Source organism: Athene noctua, chromosome 1 (genome assembly GCF_965140245.1).
Source record: "Athene noctua chromosome 1, bAthNoc1.hap1.1, whole genome shotgun sequence".
Taxonomy (NCBI): Eukaryota; Metazoa; Chordata; class Aves; order Strigiformes; family Strigidae; genus Athene; species Athene noctua.
Window position 1 is genome coordinate 9,965,670 of NC_134037.1, and position 24,538 is coordinate 9,990,207.

At 39.6% G+C, this 24,538-nt stretch overlaps 1 protein-coding gene across 5 annotated transcripts in view; it reads right to left on the bottom strand.

Moving 5' to 3' along the window:
* The window catches only part of KLHL29 (kelch like family member 29), a 403,320-nt gene that overhangs the window by 242,132 nt on the left and 136,650 nt on the right, over positions 1 to 24,538 (bottom strand). For all 5 annotated transcript variants that reach the window (XM_074895564.1, XM_074895563.1, XM_074895565.1 and 2 more), the window contains exon 3: positions 9,381 to 9,686. In XM_074895564.1, coding sequence (XP_074751665.1) covers positions 9,381 to 9,641 — 261 coding nt within the window. In that variant the 5' untranslated portion in view covers positions 9,642 to 9,686. The remainder of the gene's footprint in view (positions 1 to 9,380; positions 9,687 to 24,538) is intronic.

The following is a 24,538-nucleotide window of genomic DNA, read 5'->3' on the forward strand; positions in this document are numbered from 1 at the left end:
TATGCCCAGTGCTGGTCTTTGGTAGTATTCCACTTGCTGGCTGACAAATGTACCTTGATGCATTACTTCAGTGGTTTTCAATGCATGGACTTTGTATAACACTTTATGTTCCTTTGGGATAAAAAGATAACTTTAATTATACATAATTTTATAATATAAACAGTATATAATCTTAAGCATTCAAATTACACAGCCAAAAAAGCTTCTTTTTCTTGACATGTTTGTGCAACAACTTAGCAGTAGTAAATATTATTCACATACTTCTCAGTGCTTTGTTCCAGGATTACCATAAAAGACCTGGGATCATAAACACTAAGAAATAATGCTATGATATGAAGAATTTATTACTAGTTATTATTCATTATTTATACAGTGGGTGCATATCGCTTTACACACAAACATCACTTTACAGACAGCATATATTTCTCTGAAGGACCTCTACAAGCTTTGTTTTCCAAAGTGAACCAGTTTGGTGATGCTAAATTGGAGTAGGTAACAACCACATACGTTTCAGCTTGACAGAAGCAGAGAACAACCGAAAACAGAAGAGGCAGATCAACTTCTGGGAGAATTCAGAGCAGTCAGTTCCTCCAAGTCAAATGTGCATTTTGTTTGCTGAAGGTCCCAATTTCATCCAAGAACAGAGTGTTACAACCACTTAACGAACTTGGACATTTAGCAATGTTTCAAATTCCAAGAAAAAAACCAACCAAGTAACCTGAGTACCTGCAGGTTTATCCTGTTCTACATGCTACTTTGAAAGGTAATGGTGGACTGTAAATCATTGTTAGAGATGCTTCTAGAGAGTGAAACTGGAGTTGGGAGAAAGTGTGAGGAATTCTTTTTGTGGCCTCCCCTACAGTACTCTTGCAGGCGTTGACAATAAACCTGCGCTGTGCCCACTCACAAGGTAGCTGAGTCATTGTATTTCCATTTATGCAGAAGATTTCTGCACTTTGTGTGCATTGTTCAGCTGGGATGGAGCACAGTTCAGCACTGCTGATGTAACGTGACTCCTGGCATTATTTCTGTGGCATCGAGCAATCTTCTGTCGAAACAGCACAGGCTGCCTACATTTCATGCCATCAAGTCACAAGATCCTCGTGCTCCTCTTAAGGGTCTGGGCACTTTTTCAAGAGGATTTTCAACACTGTAGACAGGATGGTGGTGCTGCTTTAATGTCAGTTTGGAGTGTCAGCTCTGGCTGATCTGAGCTTCCAGTATGCCCAGAGCGCAGCAGCCTGTGTCCAGTGTTTGCAGGTGAAGCGTTCAGCAGTACAAGGAGGCAGACAGAAGAGTTTAATCTACTGTTTATCACTCCCAGGGCCAAATTTATTTTTATGTCTATCAGCCTCATAGACACCTGTCATACCAAGCAGGAACTCAAGGCCCACAGACATCACAGGGAGAGGTGAAGCTTGGCTCACTTCCATTTCTTTCTTTCTTTTTATTCATTTGGTTCATTTGTTTTGCAAGCAACTTCTAAATTAAAAAGTGCAAATCAATCAGCAATTTGAGGAAACCAATGGCATAAAAAAAATATCTGTTTGGAAACAATTTATTTTTCTTCTGATATGCATTAAATCTGTATTTTTAAAAAATGGCCATTGTTTTCTTGTTATACCAAAAGTTATGGTATGGAGACATCCCATCCAGCCACTTCTGCAGCCTTCTACAAACTGTTTGCATCAGGCTCCTCCGCGCCCAACATATACCTTAATCCACACATCCCCTCACTCAATGATTTCTCTGACATTATCCCCTTCATGAAATGCCAAAATCAGAAATTACATAGCTGAGAAGAGATCAGTTTTCTTGAAAGTAATTTCCAGGGCCTACCTGGTGAAGTTAGGCATTGACAGCAAAAATAATAGGAAACCACCAAATGATTCCTGTAAAATTCTTCTTGTAGCTATGTTTGACGGTGACAACAGCAACACATTCGTAAATGATAGCAACCAACACTAGGATTTTATCCATCTACAACTCAGATAACCTGCCCTCCTTCAGAAGTACTGCTCCTTGAAAATAAACCCTCTAGTAATCAACATCAAATCATAGGCAAGGAAGCTCTCAGGCAGGCTTCTTTAGCCTGACAGGAGGCTGGGACAAATTTTTGTGACTAAACACCCATGGCTTCTGAATGGTAGAATATATATTCTGCTGCATTTTTAATGGATAATCTCCAGGGAATACATGTGAAAATGAAGTAGTGATGAGAAAGAAATAAGAAAATAAAAAGAACTCTTAATCATTTCAAAGAATCAAGCACTTAAATCCTGGCCAACATACATTTTGGTTAGGTTACACTTATTACTGATATTTATCCCTTTTGGAAGTCAAGATACTTTTGATCAAAGTGCCAAAGCCTAGAAATGCTCCTTTTTCTTTATCCAAATCTGTCATGTTTGTGACCTTGTAAGTACTTGGCTATGTCAATTAGTGCTTCAAAAATGCTGCCTTTCATCTTCAAATGGAACTGGGCCTAGAAACTGGCCAGACCTCTTAGCTCTTTCAACAGATGATAAACACATTGCAAGTCAAAAAATCCAAGCAGCTTTTTATGACTTTACAGATTAATTAGCATGCCAGGGCTTTTAGACCAATTTCAGTCCAATAAAGTATCTGCAAAAGTTGACAAAAAACTAGAATCACATTTTGTACGTTCCAAGTTCTACAATATTAAAATATGTAAAAATACATCTGAGAAAAAAAATGCTAAAATAAGACAGTAAGAGGAAGTGACAGATCATCAACGCAATTTAAGCCCTCTCTAGGGTCACAGATCATTAAGAACAGCCTTTCACAGTAGAGCCTCAAAAATGCCCAAGGCACCTCTCCAGTTTGTTCAAAGAAATGGTTCCTCTATTTCAAGGCCTTCAACATGTCAGTTTTGGAACCCACCACTGATCTTCCTTGGTGGCACAATTACCTTCCAAGAGTTGTAACTTTTTTGTAGTAACTTAATATGATTACTTCAGCAGAAGCCATTGCTGAGTTCAATTTACAGAGATTTTTGGTCAATTTGTAATTAACAAAAAGAAAAAATGTCTCCTGGGAGTCAATGATCAAACCTCTGTGTTTCCCTCTCTCATTCCTGGCACAAGCTCTGTCCATTCCTCAAAAGCAACTCTCAAAATTATTTGATGATACTGGGAGGATACTATAATGATATTTTTTCACGGTGCAATCTGCTGGTTTCACCCTTGTGAGCCATTGCTGGTGCAATGGCATGTCATTGCCAACGTCATACACTTTGTCATTCCTTGCTTGCAGACTTCTCAAAGAAGTCACAGTCTGGAAGCTGCACTCCAGATAAATGGTGTGTCACCCCATAAAGTAAGTTGTGCAAAGCTTATTAACTTTCAAACCTAGAGAACCAGGAGTATGTGATTTGGGTGCCAGGGAAAACCTGTCCTTGTTTTCTGTTACAAACCATCGGGGGTTATATACTCTGGGTATTGTTCTGATTTCCTATACATTCATGTAATAGTCTGACATAATTAGAGCTTCGTATGCACCAGAAGTCTCTGCATAGATGGAAATGGGCTTGCATCTCATTTACCAATGAAAGTAGATATTAATCTATTTTAAAAATTTATCCATAGGTAAAAATACACTCCTGAAAAAAAATCAGTCGCACTACTTGACTTCCAGCAACTGAAGCCTCACTTACCATCACAGTGATTTGCCAAAAGAATCAGAAAGATCTTTAACACAGCTTTTGCCATTATTGCACTTGGGCTGGGCTGCTACACCGTGTCCAGATCAAAGAATTGACAGGCTACTATCTGAAATGGTGACAAAAATATGCCAGCTATCAATACAAACCCTCAGGGGAGTGGAGAGTAGCTTTGCACAGAGAAGCTGGAAGAGCAAATCCTATATACTTCATCACTGCATGTTTTGACTGTTTTCTAGCAACTGTTGTATTCCAATATTTATAATCTCTCTCTTTATGCAAGCCTCTTATGTTTTATAATAAAAAGAGTACATAAATTTCAGTTACCGTTGCAGAGCAAATTGTTGTATGTAATTAGTCATGTACAACATAAGGCGTAACTTGAAAAACAATTCATGTTTATTTTTCCTCTGCTTAATCAATATTTTAAATATTTGTGGAAGCTATACACCAGCTTAGCAAATCATCACCTCCGAAGTGAGAGAAGACAACACAAATTCTGCAATGTACAGCAAATCATCTGCATATGACAGACTGCTGTTTATGGAACTAAATTTTTTTGGACCATAAAGGAAAGAAGCATATAACATTTTACTTCTGTGTTGTTCCACCTTATTCCTTTTTACCATGCATTCCTCAGCCATACTGACTTGTTTTTACTTTAACATAAGAATTTTCTTCCCTCCCCACGCATTTTTTTTTAATGCTATTTAGTTGCAGTGATGCATGGAGACAAAGACAGTGGGGGTGATTTTTTCGCCTGCAAACCTTGCCTGACATTCCAGAGAGGTTAACAAATGTTTTACCCTCTCTGTCTTCTCTCCCACATCATAACTGTGGCTAACCACAGTGGGATAAAAACTACAGTAGCAACAACACACAAGTAAGTCTTAAATGCTACGGGAGCACTGTAAGTACAGGAGGCCAGGATCACTTCTCAGTTACACTATTTAAAGACTTAAAATTATACAGTTATCCCTGAGCTCAACTAGAGAAAATCTGATCAAAACTGAAGACTGGCATTTTTATAAAATTTGTCATAGGTTTAACCTTGAGAATAACAAATCATTAAATGTGTGGGGGCTTAAGAATCAATTTATGTTCCAAGCAAAGGGTTTTTAAAATTAAGGTTGAAAAAAAATTAGATCTCGCCTGGTGTTGCACAGATTCTGTTGATGTATCAATCTTTTCAGGCATTTAAAAATAATATAGAGATGATAAAAGTAAATGTTCTATAACCAAAAAATCTCTTGGTAATAAAATTTCAAATTACAGCCCATGACAACACTTCTAAATTGAAGCTGTGATACAGGAGCTTTGATGGAGAAAATTGTACAAGTAACTCGCAAAGTAATTCGGAAAAGCAACAAAGAATGAGGGTGCTGCTGAGATGAACAGAAAACATAGCTGGAATGGTGTGCAGCATCTTTAAACGAATTTTAGACTGTTTTGTTGCCAATATCTTAAGCAGTGCTGCAGTCTTACATGGATTTCTTTGATAGCTTCCTTCTACCAACAAATAACCTTACTGCAGAAAAAAAAAACACAAACCCCCACTGCACATAGACAAACCCAAACCTGAGCTCAATCATTGTACAAGCCTGGGCTCAGAGTGTGACAAATTGATCCAAATGCAGCAGTTTAATGGCAGGAACTGCACTCTCATATCAACTACTTCAGGCATTCAAGGGGTTGAGGAAGTATCTCCAGAGAAGGACTTATCCCTTCAAATTGCAGTGACTCTGGGTGCTGGTCAGTGGCCCAGTGCGTTGGATACAGGACCAGGGTAGAAAAGGCAGACTGAGTAAAACAGCTGGAACTTTGCTCATAGTGGCACAGAATGAGCAGAAAACCCAATAATCATTACCTCCGAGTGCCTCACTTTCCCTGCCAGTATCGTGGGAGTGCAACATTAAACTATTTCTTATAGGTTGTTGAGATCTAAACAGTATTTCTGATGTCTTCTGGCAGCCTCTGATGAAATGGGTTACACCAGTACAAAGTATCACTGTAATTTAGTTCAGCACAAAATAAAGCTCAGGAAAATACAGCTTTTTTGTTTAAATAACTCAGACCAAACATCTATAACCACTTAAATGTGGCAGATCCACTAAGTGTGATTTGTACCAAAGCATCTGTGGTAAGAAGGTTACAGGTATGCTTTGAGAATAAATTTCAAAGGTCTGCAAAGTATAATTAGTTCTAAAGTTCTCCTACACATTAATAATTAGTAATAAAATCCTTCTAAAGCCCTCCACAGAAAGATGTAAAAAGCTCTTCCAGAAGCATAAAACCAGACCAAACCCAACCCCCTCATAGTTGGTGTTATATATCTTAAGCTTCCCTCTGAAGATGGTTTCACCTCTCTCCAACAGTTAATGTGATCAATTTTTTCTCTCTTCCAATGCTTTTTCTGTTCATATCACATAACTCGGGGTGAAGTCTTTAATCTTACATACATTTACATAATAATTTAAAGACCAAATGGTTCAGCCAGATTAGATAGTCTAGTGGTCCTTAAAACCATTTATCTATGAATTCCCTGACCAATTCCATCACCAACACAGCAAGTTTCACAGTTCAGTTACATGTCAGAGAGAAAAGAAGTTTTTTCCTCCATTTTTAATTTGACACTTCAGGATTCAGTTAATTGGGAGCTGAAGGAGAGAAATATGCCCAATGTCTGCCAATATGGGTATCCAGAAGACAGATCTTGTCAAACAGACTTCATTTCAGCCTTTGACAAGATTACAACTCTGATAACATGTAATGGAGGACGATGGCATATATATGTATTTTTAATAACTATTGACTTAGCACTTTGGTGAAAAAGTCTGCAGCAATTATTGGCTGTGCAGACACAGGAACAGAGGAAGGGAGCAGTATTATTGCCATGCAAGGGAATAGCGAGTCTGATGCTATAAGGGAATAGTGAGTCTGATGCTGAAAGGATGCATATGGTTTCGGTACCTATATTCTGAAAGACAAATGAAGAACGGAGAGGATGCAAAAGATACACAGTTATCTGGAGGCTACTAAAACTAATAAACAACAGGAAACTAGAGGAACCAAGGATCAAAAGTTTGAAGATAGACTAAATGGTTTATAATGGTTAGGTTAATGGTTGGACTAGATGATCTTCCGGGTCTTTTTCAACCTAGATGATTCTGTGATTAAAAAAAAAAAAGAAAAAACCAAACTTTTAACTAGGAGGGTAATTAATTAGTAGGAAAACAAAATGAAGGGAGATGGACAGTTGGCCTCTATGCTCTGAGATCTTCAAACCTGCTTAGGAAGATATGCTAAATTCACAACTACTAACCGGATGACACAGAGCATCCTTTCTGTCCTCAGCGTGGAGGAGGAACATTGTTGGCTGTACCCATATGCTTGGACAACAAGACAAGGAGAACCAGGCTCTCAATCTTCTTGCTCCGTAACAACATAATACTTTCTTTGCTCTGTAATACCATGTCACCTCTTGTGTGGGGCACCCCCTTGCCACTAAATTTAATGACATCTGCCATAATATTGGGGAAGGTTCAGACTGCAGAAGGGCAGCTAAGCAATCAAACATCCCACTCCCGACCACAAAACAGAACTAAAAAATTCAGCTTAAGATGACACCTGCCCCCCATGAGCTGGTACCCCACAAACATGCTCACAAACAGGCTGCAGAGGGTAGACTGTGAACTCTCCACAGCTCAAGGCAACTCGGCACATTCCCGTTTTTTAAATAAACCAAGCAACCATGTTATTCTCCTGACTTGTGATTTCCTCATTATACGGATTTAATTTTTTATGCCTAACCATTAGCTGGATTCTACAAGGGAAAGGCACTGGCTGGTTACATTGCTAACCACAAGTGTAAATCTGCTGTGTGTGAAGGAGAGAGAGAGAGTCAGGCAGGGTGAACATGAGTATGTATGAGCACCTGATGCTTTTTTCTGACACTGTTTCACATCATTAGTGGCAAGCTTGCTAGGCACCATACCCTTACATCTCTGTTCATCCTACCTACCTCACTTCTTTTTCAAAGTTTTTTTCCTCTTAAGTACAAGCAATTTTGAATTTTTAGAGCTGTTTATCTGATTCTCGGTAGGAGAGGCTGTGGCAAAGACTGTATGCATTTTTGCACATTTATTTTATGAAGATTACACAGCTGATTAACAATTCTCAGAATAAAAAGTGTCCCATGTTACCTCGATTCTTGTCTATTTATTGCTTTTGATCTATTCATGCCAAAACATTCTTACTAATGAAAGCCATCAGAAAATTGTCTAATAAGGTAATTTAGAAGACAGTTCACATTGAGCATATGATCAAAAGGCATTTAACTTGCTTCTCCTGCCTCCTCTCCCCCAATAAACACATGGTTTACTGGCACTGCTACACTTCAAAATGGTTTTGAACATCTGGGAGAAGGGCTGATCAGCTCCAGACCATCGCCGGACTCTAAACACATCCAGGAACAAAGGTCATGATAAATGAAATTACTGCTTTGGCTCCAAAATTGCCTCAATCTTCTCCAGACAAAGCATGATTGAAATGCATCTATCGGTGGATAGCATCTGGAGAACTCTAAATATGTTTTGATCAGAATCTGGTTGGCTTCTTTCAAATGAAAATAATTTGAAGATGCTATGGAAAATTTTTAAAACCAATCACACTGTAAACTTTGGCCTAATGTTTCCTTCTGCAGCATTGACCTTGTTTTTCTACAGTGTGAAAAAAAATCAATATAATAATGGTTCTGCAGTAAAATTTCAGCTTGCTCTTGGCTTACTTTAAATAACTTTATTGTCTCCTTTCCCTCTGTCTGCGTCTGCTGTATTTGGCACTTGCAGTTATTAAAATGAAACCAAGTTGAAAGAAAATGTTAAATATCATAAAAAGAAAACCAGCAGTGCTTCTGGCTCACTTTGCTAATGCTGTGGTCACCTTTACAATTTGCCAGGATTTTCTATTCCCCAGCTGTTCTACCTGAATTTGCATGCAGAAAGAAACCCCAACTTTCTGGTGGAATAACAACTTGTACTTTGCAGATTTAAAAGAGCTAAATGTTTAAAAATAAAGGAAAAGTCACCCTCTTCCCTTCAATTATATATTAGAACAAAAAAGCCCAGTGGTTTACTAGTAATTTCAATTCTTTGCCGTTTAACATTTTCCTACTCCTCAGTGTGCATTTCTGCACAAATGAGAGAGCCTGGTTATAGCAATCTCACTGTTACACTCCAGTCTGCACTAAGAACAAGGCTTTGAGAACCTTATAGGAAAGTACCAACTAAAGAGAAGAAAAAACACCATTCAGCCAAAATGATGCCCTTCAGTCACTTTCTACTCCCTCTGGATGGAAACCACATCCACTTGTCAACCATAGCTCTGCCTTGGTCAGCAGACAAGGAGAGCATTCCCAAAAGCAAAAATGGGAACGTTCCAGGGAAAGCAACAGAAAGCCCAAATGTAGGCAGTGCTGAAAGGAAAGAAGCGTTTGCTGTGCTTGGGCCTCTCAGGAGCATGGGAACCCTCAGTCTCGGAGCAAGAAAGACCTATTCTAGCGTATGCACAACACGTGAATTTTTTTTTTCCTCCTCTTGGCTATACCATGAACACAGAATTTGCTAAGTAACAGATGAATCTCCATCTCTAACACCCCTTCAATACACCAACCCTGTTAAAAAAACCCCTAAAACCTTACTTTGGTAGTTGAAGCTGGAGACGAGTTGGCCACCAGGCTTGTGATCACATCACTGTTGACAGTGGTGCAGGCAGCGGTGGCCGGGGTGGGGAGCCGGGAGGGGACGATGGGCAGGGGCAGCAGCCCAGGGCGGTTGTTGCTGTTGGTGCTCACAGTGCTGCTGCAGTTGGTGCTGCTGACGTGATTGCCGTTGGAGCTCCAATCCCTGCGATCCCACCCGGCCCGATAATCTCTTTCAAACCGGCTGTGGTGCCGTGACATCTCGATGGAGGGCAGCTTCTTCTCAAAGTAAACTTGAGAGCTTGCCTGAAAGATTAAAACCAAAGGGGAGTTAGGAAAAAGGTCCCAGCACAGTGACTGTACTCTATAATCACCAGGGCAAGTCCTGGCCATGCCTCCTCTTCTTTAGGAGAGCACTGTTCCTCCCCATCTCCCAGCTAAACACCAGAAGGAAGAGAGTGGCGTAGTAAATGTTAATCTAGAACACAGTTGAAAGAGTTTGGACAATTAGCATGCAGTGGAGAGACCAGTCCCTCAGATCTGAGGAAACTTCAAATGCCCAAACGCTCCAGCAGAATAACAAGCACACAAATCATGAAAAGCCAGGTTAGAAGAAAATGATCATTCAGATCTTCTGATAGCAGAAAAATGTTTCCAACAGCTCCGTCTTGCTGTTTTCTTGGTAGCCTTCAGGTCACTTCTGTAGCAATTTTCAGCACCTCATGTTTTGACCAAATATTAATCCTAAAGATCAGAGGGATAAAAATCTGCCTCATAAATCTATCCATTACTTCCCTAATTTCAAAGTCACACATTACTTTACGCAGCTGCCTCCCCTCCTTTTAGTTAGACCTCCTCACTGGAAGCTCCTACAAGAACGCTTCACCCTGTGACGCTCAAGCCTTCCACAGTGTGGCTCCTCTCCAAGGGCAGGCAAACATACTCTGTCTCCTCCTGTGCTTCTGACTAGACTTAAAACACTTAATATACCTAAGAAGATCAAATGACCAAGTCGCTTTGTGTGATCATCCTGTCTTCATCATTACTTACCTCCTCAGACTTTGTTATACATAGATTTTATCTGCCAGGAGCAAGACATCTGAACACAATGCTGAGAGTTGAGAATCCCAATATCTAATCCTAGTTCTGATAATTATATGTTATGTAGCCTAGAGCAGTTACTTGAGTCTTCCTGCCAAGGTCTCCTAACCTGCAGAATGGTGGCAATAATGCTATTTTCCCAGCAGACTTGAGTAAGTGAAACTTTACAGCATTTGGAATTGAAGAACAGTATAAATAAATGCTAAATATATTTATTCCCATAAATAAATAATGAGTATCTAGGTCACTGCAGCATCTGATTTATTTTATTTGCATCACACGATCCAGTAAGTTCTTTGTAACAATAACATGAGGTCAGTTGAAGCAATTTTGTTTCACAAATTCTTAGATACAAAAATGGACAGTAAAAACATCTGCTTACAGCAGCTCAGGAGAGAGATGGAACCAAACTCACCCAAAAACTTAAAGATAAAAAACTACTTAAGAGAGATGTAACTTAGAAGTGGTATAAAACAGTCCACCTATCAACAATGTTAGTTAGTCACATGATAAAAAAAATTTTAAAAGGCAAACAAAACCAACTATTATGACTAAGTAATTAAAGGTTCACCTGATTCACCAGAGAGCTACTAGCTTGGGATGAAGAAAACTCATCCTCAGTTAAAAATTCAGTAATATAAATGTGCATTAAAACAACCAAAAATTCCCTCCCACAATCATTATCTTCAACAAAAGGCTGAACCAAATCTCCCAAGAATCTGCATTTGCAATGGCTATATTGCCCCTCTGCAGGAGGAAGAACCTCAGCAAGAGCATACATTGAGGAGCACACAGCAATGTTGTAGGTATTGACCAAAAAAAGTAACGTTCCTCTTAACCCAACAGAGACAGCTATTTTTTCACCAGTAGGATTTGATGCAAGATTTGGCTTGATGTTTTGAGGGTTGATGATTCACTGATATTTACTTAGATTTTCTTTCTTGTATTTTTGTGGCCATCTAACACTTTAATTCAGAAAGCTCATTTCATATTTTCCAGAGGACCGCATGGAAATGACAGGTAATACACTAAACACGGCAAAAACCAGAGACACAAGTGCTGTGAAAGACACTGTAATGAAAACAGAAGCTTGTTTTAGTAGAGGTGAAGAAAGCAAGTTTTTCCTCTAGTGGCAACAGCCTCACAATAAAATCAGTACCTAAAGGCAGTCTTTAGAGGTTATAAATTCCACAGGTATAAACCCCCTTCCTTTTGTTTTATAAACCTTTTGCAAAGCCAGGCAAAAAGGGAGACTATAAACTGCAAGCTACAATTTCAAAATAGCTTTTATTATTTCCTTGCCTTTGGAAAAGTTTCTTTTTAAATCCACGCGGTCTCCACTGCAGTATGAAGCTCTCATTTTTGACTGTTTGGATGGTGGCTGTCAAGTGAATGCCCTTCTGCTTCCGAGCTCGAGGATCTCCATTAGCTGTATTAGTGTACTTCTTGACAAGGCAACTAGAGAGAACCAAATCACATATCCCCCACCCACCCACACACTTGAGTATATCTGACATTTAATTCAGCGGAGAGCAGAGGCACACATGCACATAAGTCAATAGCTAGCAGTTTTTGCCACACGATCCAAGACATCATGCCCCCAGCAATTCTACTATCAGATGAGACTGACAGGCAATTACGTCAATAACAAGCAGGAAAAAAGCCTGCGACTAAGCCACGCATTAAGAAGTTTACTTAAAACCCACCACTCTCTTCACGAGCAAATTCACTTCTTTGACCAGCTACTGTATTTCATGATATTTCCAATAAAAATAAAAAGCCAGGGCTGAATATCATGTCTTTTTCTGTGTTGCATTAAAGATACACTGCTTGTTTCAACATGTCATCTTTGGCTGGGTACAAAGATATTTGACAGCAACAAGATGTGCAGAAAAACCAGAGGGGATAACTATCTAATAAATGAGTATTCAACTGCTAGTGCTTGCTATTAATGTTTAAAATTAGAAACAATATAAAATGTTCTCATAAATAGCTGCTGGGTGAGTTAAGAAATGGTTTGTGAACAGGCTAGCTAATTTTTAAATGTATTTTTGGATCCAGAGTTTATGCTTTGTCTAGACTATTTTTGTCAAAGATCATAATCATAATAATAATGCTTTAAACATACTTTGTACTCATAAGAAAAACTTCAACAAAGTGGTTCCTGAGCCAAGTATAATCATCACATTCCTCTGCACAGAACTTGACAGAGGGCAGCATAAACCATCTTGAGAAATGGCAGTGACGGAGGCCAGTGGAAACCACACACGAACAGCAAGGAGGACAGCACTCACTGTAATCAAAGATGTGCGAGCATTTTCTTTTCATCCTAACACAGTCGTTACTGGTTCCAAAACACGTGATTTTAGGCTAAAATTTTCTAGACATGGATTCTTCTGAATTTTTTTTTTTTTTTTTTTTTTTTTTAGAAATGAACAAACCCCCACCCTTTCTGTTGCGGAGACAGGGACAAGGAGAACGATCAATACCTAATACTTACAAATACTAATATCAATAGCTACAAAGTTTTCCCTTTTCAAGGGAAGTTTTTGTCAATATTCCTACGCAGGCATTTTTCTCTTAAATAGTTTTAGGTCCCTCTAAACTGCACCAAGGAAGAGAAAGAAGGGTTTTACCTTGTTCTTCAGCCATGGGGAACTCCCAGCGCTGTCTGCACTGAAGTCATCGCCCCAGCCAGGCCTTGGCTAATCATACCTCTATCAACCTCAGTTTGGGGGCTGATTTTTCAGCCACCACAAAGCTCCCCGCTGTTGTATCTAGAAGTCAGTTCTTGAGCAGATAAGCTTAAAGCCATCTCAGATACATCTACCCTACATCAGAGTCATAAAACCACAATGCAGACATAGCTGACAACAGAATGAATGTATGATTTGTGTATCTTAGAACAAACGTCCATAAGGAGGCATACGGCATGCTGTTACTGCTGAAAATCACTCTGTACAACTAATTCAGCTGACATACTATCTTGTGAAGGTGGTAAAGTCAATGAGACAGGCCTTCCCCCACTCTCTACTCAAGACGTAATCACTGGAGTAGCTGGGTGTCTTTAATCTTGACTAGAAATGAAATGTGTGTTCCTGTTTGTCACATAGAATCAAAGGGTTTTACTGTGCGGACTAAAGGAACAAAAACTCTCTTAGAGGGAAAAAAACCCCACCCTACTAAAGAGAGAGACAAGAGAAGAGAGAAACCCATAGTTGTTACCAGATGAACTGATAAATTCAAAGCAAAAAGGAGATCAAATTGGTGTTAAGGGAGAGCCATGGAAAAGGCTATAAGCTAAAGAAGAGAGACCGAGCAACTAGAGGAGAATAAAAATCCCATGACAAATCTGAAATGAGATTTAGTGATATGGCAAAGCAAACAAAATGCCTATCTCGGTCCCTAAAGACTGCATCACTGTGTACGTGTTGCAAAAATCATGCCAAAACATAGACACCCCTCTAGGTTTCAGAGGACGGTTATGCAAAGTACTCTGGAGCCAGGCATGAGGATTATAAATGCACCTGAGCCTTTCCTCCTTAATTTACTTTCACAGCAAGATGGGCTTGAAAGGATAGAACAGGGAAGAGCAACAGACTAACAAAACAATACTGAATGCCCTTTTGAGGAATGCGACAGCCATCTCTCTAGCTGTCCAAGGCCAAAATATGCAATGCAGCAGGTGAGGAAGACCGTAAAAATTACTTTAAAAAGAAATTACTTTAAATCTATCACTTTTGAGGGAAAGTACAATGTGAGAGAACCCCTGCTAGAGAAAACAATTTTTTCTGTGACCAGGAGTTTTAGAAATGCCTCATATAAGCAGCTTGCTCAACAGTATAATTTGGGAAGGTTTTTCTGCAAAACATGAGCGTCTTTAAGACTAACATGTAGGGTACCTACACAGATGACTACATTCAGCCTCCAAATTTACCCCAAACACCTTTGGCCGTTTGGAAATCCTACTACCTTCTTAGTTTAAAACCACGTTCCTCCTGGTACTCATTTTTCACCACATCTCTTATGCAAGCTCGTTTGTTCCTTGTTTTCACAACTTCCACACACATACGCAGAGGCAAGAAAAAGACCAGAGGCATTTGAGATAGCAGTGTGCTAACTACAGGCCTCTTACCAGGTTCAAACAGATCATTGCTGCAGATTTTTAAACTTAAGTGATTAACATTTCATTTTATGCTCAATACTTTTAAACACAGCCCTTCTTCCCCCAAGCCCAAAACACTCACTGTTCTGCAGAAAAAAATGCTTCCTATTCATGTTTCTCTAAATGACAGTCCAGTCTGAGCCTTAGAGAAGCTTCTTCCCTACTCTCCATGCTTATCTAGTCAAGGTCTCCTTAAAACGCCTGTCCTCACAGATATAAATATAAGGAAAAACAGGCTTTCAGTCAGTCTGAAGCTAGAGAATCAGATTGCTTAGACTATTAGTCAACTTCATTAAGTGACTACAAAAATAAAAGTCAACCTTTTAATTTAAATTTTTCCTGAGTAAGCATTTGTTTCCAAATTTACCTTTTAAATAATAACATTAGAGAAATTTGATAGGCAAGAGAGTTTGGGAGACAGAGCAACAGAAGCAGATACACGGTCATTAGGGAAATGGAAGAAAAGAAGAAAGAGTGAGTCCGAAACATTAAAATAAGCAGCTAAATAGCATTATGTGTTTTCAGACTGGATGAACGGAAGTACAGATAAAATAGCCTATTAGAGAGCTTCAAAAGCAGTTAAGGGCATGTAAAGCCTAAGTATTTTATGAGATCCACAGAAAAAAAAGATGAGGAAGAAGAGAGAGATTTGCTGTAATCAGATCTAGCATGAAGAACGGTAACTGATAAAGAAGATGTCTAAGTACCTAAGCTTGAATGATTTCAGATAGACGCTGCAGGGAAATGTTACTGGATGCAGTTTTATCAGAGCATACCGACACAACCATCTCTTCCTGAGGCACAGGACAGAACACATTAATTTATGCATATGGCACCAAAATAATATTGAAATATATCAGTATTACTACAATCTCTGGATATAACTCAACAGTAAGGTCATACATGCACACATATTACACACATGTAAATGTATCTCTAAGAAAATCTTACAGATAGAATAGGGTACCAGTGGACCTGGCAGCTTCAGGAGATACTCTTTAGAAGTGTGATAAACAAAATGTTTTATTTGAGCTCAACATTATTTATAACCTACAGAGACTTTCTCAGACATATGGAATCACTGTTACAAGCCTACATGGATCTGACTAATCCATTTTCACAATTTTTACTTAACTTCTTTTTTTCCATTTGGGTGACTTCATTGAAAGACTTCTTTGTTAGACGAAGGCGGTAGGAATCCAATCAAGAGATTCTGTAAAGCTGAACTACAAGCAGCTGTGTAGAAAGATAAGACCCAGAAATATTTGAGGGGCAAGGAAACAACTTTATTATCAAGCAAGGTCTACTTTTGTAAACCCCTGATTTAGTCCTGTAAACAGTTGTAAAGCTCTTGTAAAATCCAAGACAAGGCAGAGAGACTTGAGCTGCTTTGCTACAATCAGATCTTAAAAGAAAAAAAAAAAAAAAAAAAGAAGAAAGAAAAGGCCAAATCCTAACCCTGTAAGTAATAAAGAAGCAGTAGATTTAAAAGATTATATAGGATTTAATTTTCCAAATATATGCTGGAAGAAACAATGCTTTGGGACATATAAAAAAAAAAAAAAGAGCAGCAACACAACAGTGTCTTCTCAGGATAGAGTTCACTATGCAAGAAGCACAAATGAGACTTTTCCTCTCTGTCTCGAAATATTGTAGATAAGTGTGTACACTTATTATTTCTGAGTACTTCAGATGGATATGGAAATCTTCTCTTTAGATAAATAAGATAAACTAGACTATCCAACTGAAAAAAATCCCAGCCACAACAAAGAGTAAAACCATACCTTACCAATCTGGTTTCTTTTTCTCCAAGCTGGGAGAATATGGTCTTCCTAAATAAGAGGTTACTAAAATATCTGTATGTGTATGTTTTATTACTAAGCTTCATGGAAATTTATCTTCAATATGATCACTTCCTAAATTTCGTCATTTTGCTTTCAAATGCTAATTCCTTTACAGCCTGAGTGGAGTAGATAACACATCCTGCAATTCACTGATCATGAGTGTTGGTAGGGCGAGAAAAATTCACAGCAGTCCAGAGGTGTCTGTGATCCTGCTGCTCACACTGTTGGACAGAAGATGAAGACCAGTCCCACCCTCAACCCTGCTCCATGCCAAATTTGGACACACACAAAGTTACGGGGTTTACATCAGGCAAAGGAGTTTCGTTCCAGGGAAGTGCCCCGTCATCCAAGTGTCTCAGACTATTTTGGAAGGCCTTCATCCACATCCTCAGATGCACTTATCGCCAATTATAAATTGATAGAAAATACGTGAAAAATATACTGGTTTGGTATATGTATCTGAAGAAAATTCCTGACTCCATTCCTCTCTCTTAAGGCTTTTATCAGAAAGATCTTGATCTGATTCTCCCCCTTGGCTTGTTGCAAACACCCCTCCAATAGCTCAGAGCAGAATTTGACCCTCACCACCCTCCATTCCCAAAAATCAATTCTAGCTGCCATTTGCTTCAGATTCTTGGGCTTTCCAAGGTCCTTGTGCAACAACATGACTGCAATTTTGCACAACAGCTTTCTAACTGAAAAAGCACCAGAAATTTATACATAATTTACACATAATATACAAGGCATAATAGCTTTCTCAGATGTCTCTACACGGTTCTGGGTAGCCAGCACTCCCTGGAACCCAGCCTTGTTAAAAATAGAGAGAGAGAGAAAAAAAATTTTCCTCTGTAACACTCCTGCTTGAAAAACACTGCCCAAAACATCGAGTTCCTTAATTAAATTATCTCATTAGTGTGAAAAGCAAACAAACAAAATAATCCCAAATGCCAAAAGCTGCTATGTTAAAGGCAAGTTCATGGAAGGTTTGTGCAGAAAGACTCACATGGCCAGCACCCCGACTCAGGGCATAGTAACTAACTGAATGTCAACTGGTGGCCTGGGTCCAAAGGTGCCCATCGGGGAGAGACAGAGGGTGGAAGACAGAGACATGACTAGATTTCTTCTGGAGAAATGGGCCATCTTCTCAAAATGCATTAAGTGGTTGCCAGCACCTGACACACCTAATCTCGCCTAAGACTTCATAGTTAATAAAGCAGAAATGTAGAATAAGCTACTGTCAGTGTTGCCAAATGTCACAAATTAAATCTCACAAAATTTAATTAACAGGATCTTGGCTCTTTTGGGGCTGATTTCTTGGGGGTTGGAGGAGGAGGGGACTAGGTCTTCAAATTACATTTGGACAAGGCAGGAGAAATTTCCTTTGATTTACTGCCGTTCTCAAGTTTCCAGCCCTTGGGGAAGACTGATCAATCAGTCGAAACTATTAGAAGAGAAAGCTCTCTACCAAGGAAAGGGTTAAACGCAGCATAATTTACAGCATAAGCTCTCTCTGGATCACTCATACTGCTGTGAAACTCTATAATAAAGAAACTACTTCAAATTTCCCTCTTAGAGGCTATTTTTGGGTCATCCCACCCCTGCCATTGTTCACATTTAAAAAGCTTCAGCTAGCACCAGGGGAAGTAATAAATTTTCTCTTCCAGAACCAATGACCTCTGATCACACAGGGTTTTCCAACACGTGTTTTTTTAAAAGCAGACATATATCACTCCCCCAAATCAAGACCACATGTACACTTACATCATGAAACAGCCACTAAGCATGTGGTATATAAAATGAGCTTATTAGATGCAAAATTCCTCAGAAAAAAAACAAGAAACATTAAATCTACTATCACAGTCCATATCAACATGCATCCAAGAGCCTTGGAAGTTTTAACATGATGCACTTCACACTGAGGCAGGAAAGTGTGGTTATTCCAATCCTGCAATAAGAATTTCCAGATACTACACAAGATCCTTACACTGAGGGGAATAACTACTGTTTTTCCAATTTCTGGTGCCCTAAATGTCGGACTGTCGCCAACCTCCACTCACATGTCCTGAAAAGCTACCCACCTCGCTCTATATCCATTCCTGTCACACTTTGGGACGTTGTGAAGGCCTGGAGAGGGAGCTTCACTGCATGTTTCCATAAAATTTGTTTTCTCCACGGCACCGATACCATTAGTATCAGTATATCAGTATCAGGTGCCCTTGTCCTGGCTGGAAATACGGGACTTGTACCTCACCTGGCAGACCCTTAGGGCTCTCGAATCTTAAATGTCTCCTTCCTGCTGAATGTCACTGAAGTTGGCCAGAGCCCACGTTACCTGTCCATCTGCAGTCACAGCTCATCACCTCTTGTGGCTTAGCCGTGTTTCATAAAATGGATGGATTTTATTTTCAGTTGATTCAATAAAATAAGTATCACTTACATCCACTTGCTGTTTTTATTTTGTTTTGAAAGGCAATGCTTCAAGAGTTAGAGTGACAGTGCCACCATCCTAATGAATTAATACCACACCCAGTATCAAAGTTAACTTGTTTCTCAGCTTGCTCCTCTGCCTTTCAAAAGCCATTCCTGTTATCACTTCTTCCACCACCTTTTCCTGCTTCTCACTTACAACTGCCACCAGCAACTCATGTTTTATCTTTTCAACAGTTGGATGAAGACTGTTTGCTGAATGCAGTAAATCAGCAACCTACCTTTCCTAGGTCAGAGTTTCGAAGCTTTTAATTAGCTGCTTTAGGGAAAACATGATCAAATAAGAATCAGCTCATTTCTCAAAAGCATGAACTACTCACATATCCCTCTCAAGATATGTTAAGTGATGTAGAACCTTTAAAAAATACAGAAAGAAATCAAATCAAATTTGGTAAGCACCTACTTAAATATAGACTTAAGAATACCAAGAATTTAGGTAATATAATTTCAAAACTCCCAGATTTGCAAGCACTGGCCAAAATGTTTGCATTTTATCCAGAATAGCCATCATTCATTTTCGCTCAACTGAAGCTGTCAAAAACTCTATATGCAGTCTTGTAGTGAGATTCTTATATACATGCCAAATGCCTGTATAGCAAACATCTGGCCTCACTTCTGTTCCATGGATTTGCCAAAGCATTAAGTCCATCAGTTGTTTTTAACTTGTGACTTTTTTTTTTTTTTTTTCCTCTGCTGTGCCTCAGGTCGTTTTTCTGAAAATGAAATCATTAAAACAGGCAGAGAGAGCAGAGGAAGGAGGAGTAAGAAGAAGAGCTGTAGCATCTGAATAATCTTCCAGTGGGACTAATTTTACTAAGTATTTGTGCTACTGCTACCAGTCAATCACTACAAGTATTATTGAGAAGCTAAAAAATATAAAATAAATTAAACTGCACTTAGCAAAGAATATTGGCATAGAAAGAAGGAAAAAACACATATGCTCTTCTATAAACTAGAAGTTCAGTTTACTCAAATGTCCTCAATATCAATATAAAATGTATCAACATAAAAAAAATAACATGCTGTTCCCTTATTTTGCATTCATTTTACATCCATACTTCTCCGAGGCAACAGATCAGAATGGTGCATTGCCTTCCCCTCAGGCCAAGTGTAATAAACAGGCAGGTGTAATATAAGGCTGCAGCGTCTCAGCTCTCCTCCCAAACAATTGATCTTCCAGGCCTACGGTGTAATTCAGTCTTGGTAGCTCCCTTCACATGCCTCATTCCTGATCGGTCAATTATTTCAAATCAAGCAGAATTAAAGTGTTATTTTTTGTGAGGGGGGTGATATTCACCAGTGACCAAAGTGAAACTAATAAACTAATTTCCGTTTACTGCCTTGGGCAAAACAGAAAAATTCAAGTTTATGAAAGAAAGACTGCAGCTGTTTCATCAGTCTGTTGCCCAAACGCGCTTGCAATTTACTATCTTTAAATTCAATTTTTGTTCACAGGAAAATTTTGGAAACAGAACACAACAAAAAACAACAAAAAAGGAAGAGGCAAGGGTGTATGACTGTGCAAGACTGAACTGTGCAGTGTGAGCTTCCCGAATGGAGGGGAATAGCACTCTCCTGTTCTTTGAAACAGTGTACTCCTCCTGCCAGTAGCAAATTTATCCAGTAGATGTCAACACCAGCAAAAAATATCTGTAAAGCCAACCTTAACAGCAACAGCAGTCACTACAATTTACAGGAGTGCACCAGAGTATAGTTTAATATTTGGAAGCATCGCATGCTTATTTGCTGCTGTCCCACCCCTGCATCTTCCAGGATGGATCCAGCCTGGCCCATCTGTCAATAAACATATGTAAAGCAAAACAATTTGTTTTTTGCTTTTAGAATAATTTGGTCTGGTTTGCTGAAAAATGGAAAAATTGCTCATGAGCATGTGATTACTTTCAGAGTAGATCAGATGAAACATTTCAGAGGAGGAGGAGGGAGGAGGGTGGGCAAAATACTATGCAGTGCAAAGCAACTACTACAAGCAAAATCTTCATAGTTACTAAACATAATCTGAAGAGGGCTCTTCCTTTCTGACCTTTCGCTGCATGGTTAAGCAATGCAATGATTTCATGGATTTTGCTCTTTCCTCAAGAAGCTTCTCAGCCTACAACAGTGACCTGAGATTCCCACGCCGACCCCAGGTCAACAGATACTTGTTGTTCCTGTAAGGTTTTTTTTCTTTTTTGCAATACACCAAGGACAGTCTGTTGTAAGTCTTTTAGTGTTATTATCACTCAGAAGACAGAATTTGCTGACAAGTTTTAACCATGCAAAAAAACCAAGGCCATTGCTGTTGACACTTTTAAATCTACTATTAAGATCTGACTGTTTGAACAGCTTGTGTGTAGAATCTGAAGTACAGATTTCTGTTTCCTATTTGTTTATTTTTAGATAAACCTTGTGTTTCTACTCTGCACTGTTTGCATTTGGCTGCTGAGCATGCAGTAATCGCATACATTATATGCATTGCTTTAGAGACACTTCGCATCACAGCCCATCAGGGTTTTTTGGATAGATAAAGAGAAGAAAAATAACAGATCATTTTCCTGATTGATTAATCTTTCCTCACATTGCCATTTCCTCAAAAACATGAGGAGGAAACCCAAAAGTATGTTGTGACATCTAATAGCAAGACATTGAAGCAAATTATTTTATTACTGCTACAAAACTTACTAAGGAGTTTGTTTTCACAGAGATCTAAAACATGGCAAGGAGGCATAAATGAATATATTACAGAGACATCACTCTGAGCAGTTATTCCTCATGTGTAAACATTACAGCTCTTAAGAGAAGCATATATCCTACGTAACAGCAATGCTGTAATTGCAGTTTATCTAATCAGTTTGGCCAGAAATTCAGGCTCTTTGAGAAAGTAAAAACAGTGGTCAAAAGGCGAGACTGTGAATTACCATTATTTTAAGCAATTCTTAGGCATCAACAGAAGCGGGCATGGGAAGATCAGGCAAAGGTACTGCACTCCCAGTAAATAATCCTAACAGATGATGGCATGTGAGAGAACAGTCACAGCTCTGAACACTGGGGAAAGGCATCGAATGCAAAATCCAGCCCTGTGCGACGCGAAGCACCAGCAGCACACCCTGTTTCAGGGAGCCACGTCCTGCTCCACGGCTCTGGGTGGAGGCACGTACTACCCAAGATGGAGCCATAAATAGTTTGGAGATAAGACACTTATCTTATGAGGCACACCAGAGTTTTTCAGCCTTGTATGAGCAATTCTTTTAATTACTGTCAACATTTTCTCTGAATCCCCGTCTCAAAGAAGCAGTGGAAACTTTTGATTTGCTGTGACACCTTGATTACTGCGTGGATGAGTCACTGCACCATTCCTGTTAGTCTTACGAATTTATAGATTTTTAAGGCCAAAAAGCACAAGAGGCTGTTATGAACGCTCTGCTCTGACTACGAACAGCACAGCCTCCCGCCTCATGCAGCAGCCTGCCTGCCTGACAGAAACAGGTAAGGACTAGGGAAATCACACATAAAATTACAATATACGTCTAAACTGGCTTGTAAACACCTGAACAGTTCTCTATCAATAAAAGAAAAAAAAATTGATTATTGCAGTGAACTAACATAACTTTCTCATCAACATCTTTTCTCCTCGTGGTGTATCTGACGTGGGAAGGCTGCAGGGGTGGTGTCTGCAGGAGGAGGCCAGGGGTTGCCCTGTGCTGCTCACTGCCGGTTCCAGATGGTTCCATGATGGCCCCACCACAGGGCATGTCAGCCAAACTGGTACTGCCCCTGTGAAACATTTCTAAGAAAGGGCAAAACCACTGCAACCGGCAGTGAAGAATGGGGAAAAAAGTGTGGGGAACAGCCCTGCTGGCACCGAGGTCAGAGAGGGAGAAGGTGCTCCAGGCGCTGGAGCAGGGATTACCCTGTTGCCTGTGGAGAGGACCATAGTGGAAGCACGTTTCCACACTGCAGCCCATGGACAACCTCCTTATCTTCTCCTCATGGGCAGGAGCCCATCCTGGAGCAGGGTCCTGGCAGAACCTGCAGCCCATGGAGGACCCATGCTGGAACAGGCTTATCCTCAAGGACTGAAGCCCATGGGAGGGACCCTTGGGGCTGTTCTGAAATGCTGTATCCCATGGGAGGGACCCTTGGGGCTGTTCTGAAAGGCTGTATCCCATGGGAGGGACCCTTGCTGGAGCAAGGAAGAAGCATGAGAAGGAAGGAGCAGCAGAGAGGAGCTGTTACAGGCTGACTGCGACACCCATTCCCCATCCTCCCACTGGGGATAGGGGGAGTGGAAGAGCTGGGAATGAAGAAGTGAAGTTGAGATTAGGAAGAGGGGGCTGGGAGAAGTTGTTTTACCACCTTTGCTTCTCACCATTTTAACTGGCAATAAACTAACTTTCCCCAAGTTGAGTCTGTTTTGCCCATGACGGTGCTTGGTAAGAGATATCCTCATCCTTGTCTTGACCCATGAGCTTCTTCATCTTATTTTCTCTCCCCATACTGTAGAGGAGGGGGATTGACAGAGTGTCTGGGTGGGCATCTGGATGCTGGCCATGGCCAACCCACCATAGTGAGTTAAGTCTTGCAGCAAAAAAGAACTAAGTTTTTTTTTCTTTCAGAATCTCCCAAGGCAGTTCACACACTCATTCTCTGTAGTAGTAGGGAGGAGGAACAGAAAGGACTGAATATTTCTGCATCCGCAATATTTTTAGTGTATTTATGAAAGACACCATGGGGAAGACTCCTACATTATTACGAAGGCTGGGTTTTTGCTTTATTACTAGCTTTGAAGACATATGCTTTATTCCCAATTTCTCACAAAATTCTGCTCCATGCATTGTATCATTATATTTTTGCCTACCCACTTGTAAATAATTTCAAAGCTGACGCAAGTGTATGAGCTGCTTGGAATGATCTTCACAGATGGAGTGCTCTACCAATTGCTTTCCTGAATAAGGTACATATCCATTGTATTTCCTTGATCTTCTAGGTAAGTAATAATATACACTGAGGATGGATTAGACATACACTTCAAAATAATGCCTGTCTATAACTAGATGTCTTATTCCCATAATGGCCCCATTACATGCTTGATTACTGTGGTCAGGCTAAACAGAGTAATTTGTTTAGAAGTTTTCTTTCTTTTTTTCTTTACTAGCAGAAAAGTCCAACTTTGTCTATTTACTAAATCCTATGATTTTTCAAAGGTTATTTCCAATGGTCCCGAAGACTGCCTCTGCTAATTCTTTAGAGACAGATTCTCCAGTGCATTTAATTCAAAATTCTTAATACAGAAATTTTGCAAGATGTCCTTTCTTCTCCCACTTTGGTTTTCATTCCTAAAGTTACAGTTTCTAGTGAAATTTTCCAACACAAGGTTATCCAGTTCCTCGTATTTTAATACAATGATAAGCATTTATGTGGCACTCTTTGTCTTCAAAGCACTTTGCAAACCTTAAATATTTAATGCCTATGGCATCCCTCTTACTCTTAGCCCCATTTTACAGTTAGGGAAGCAGACTCACAGGTTAAGTGATTTTGTTTCAAGTCACATCACAAGTTACTGA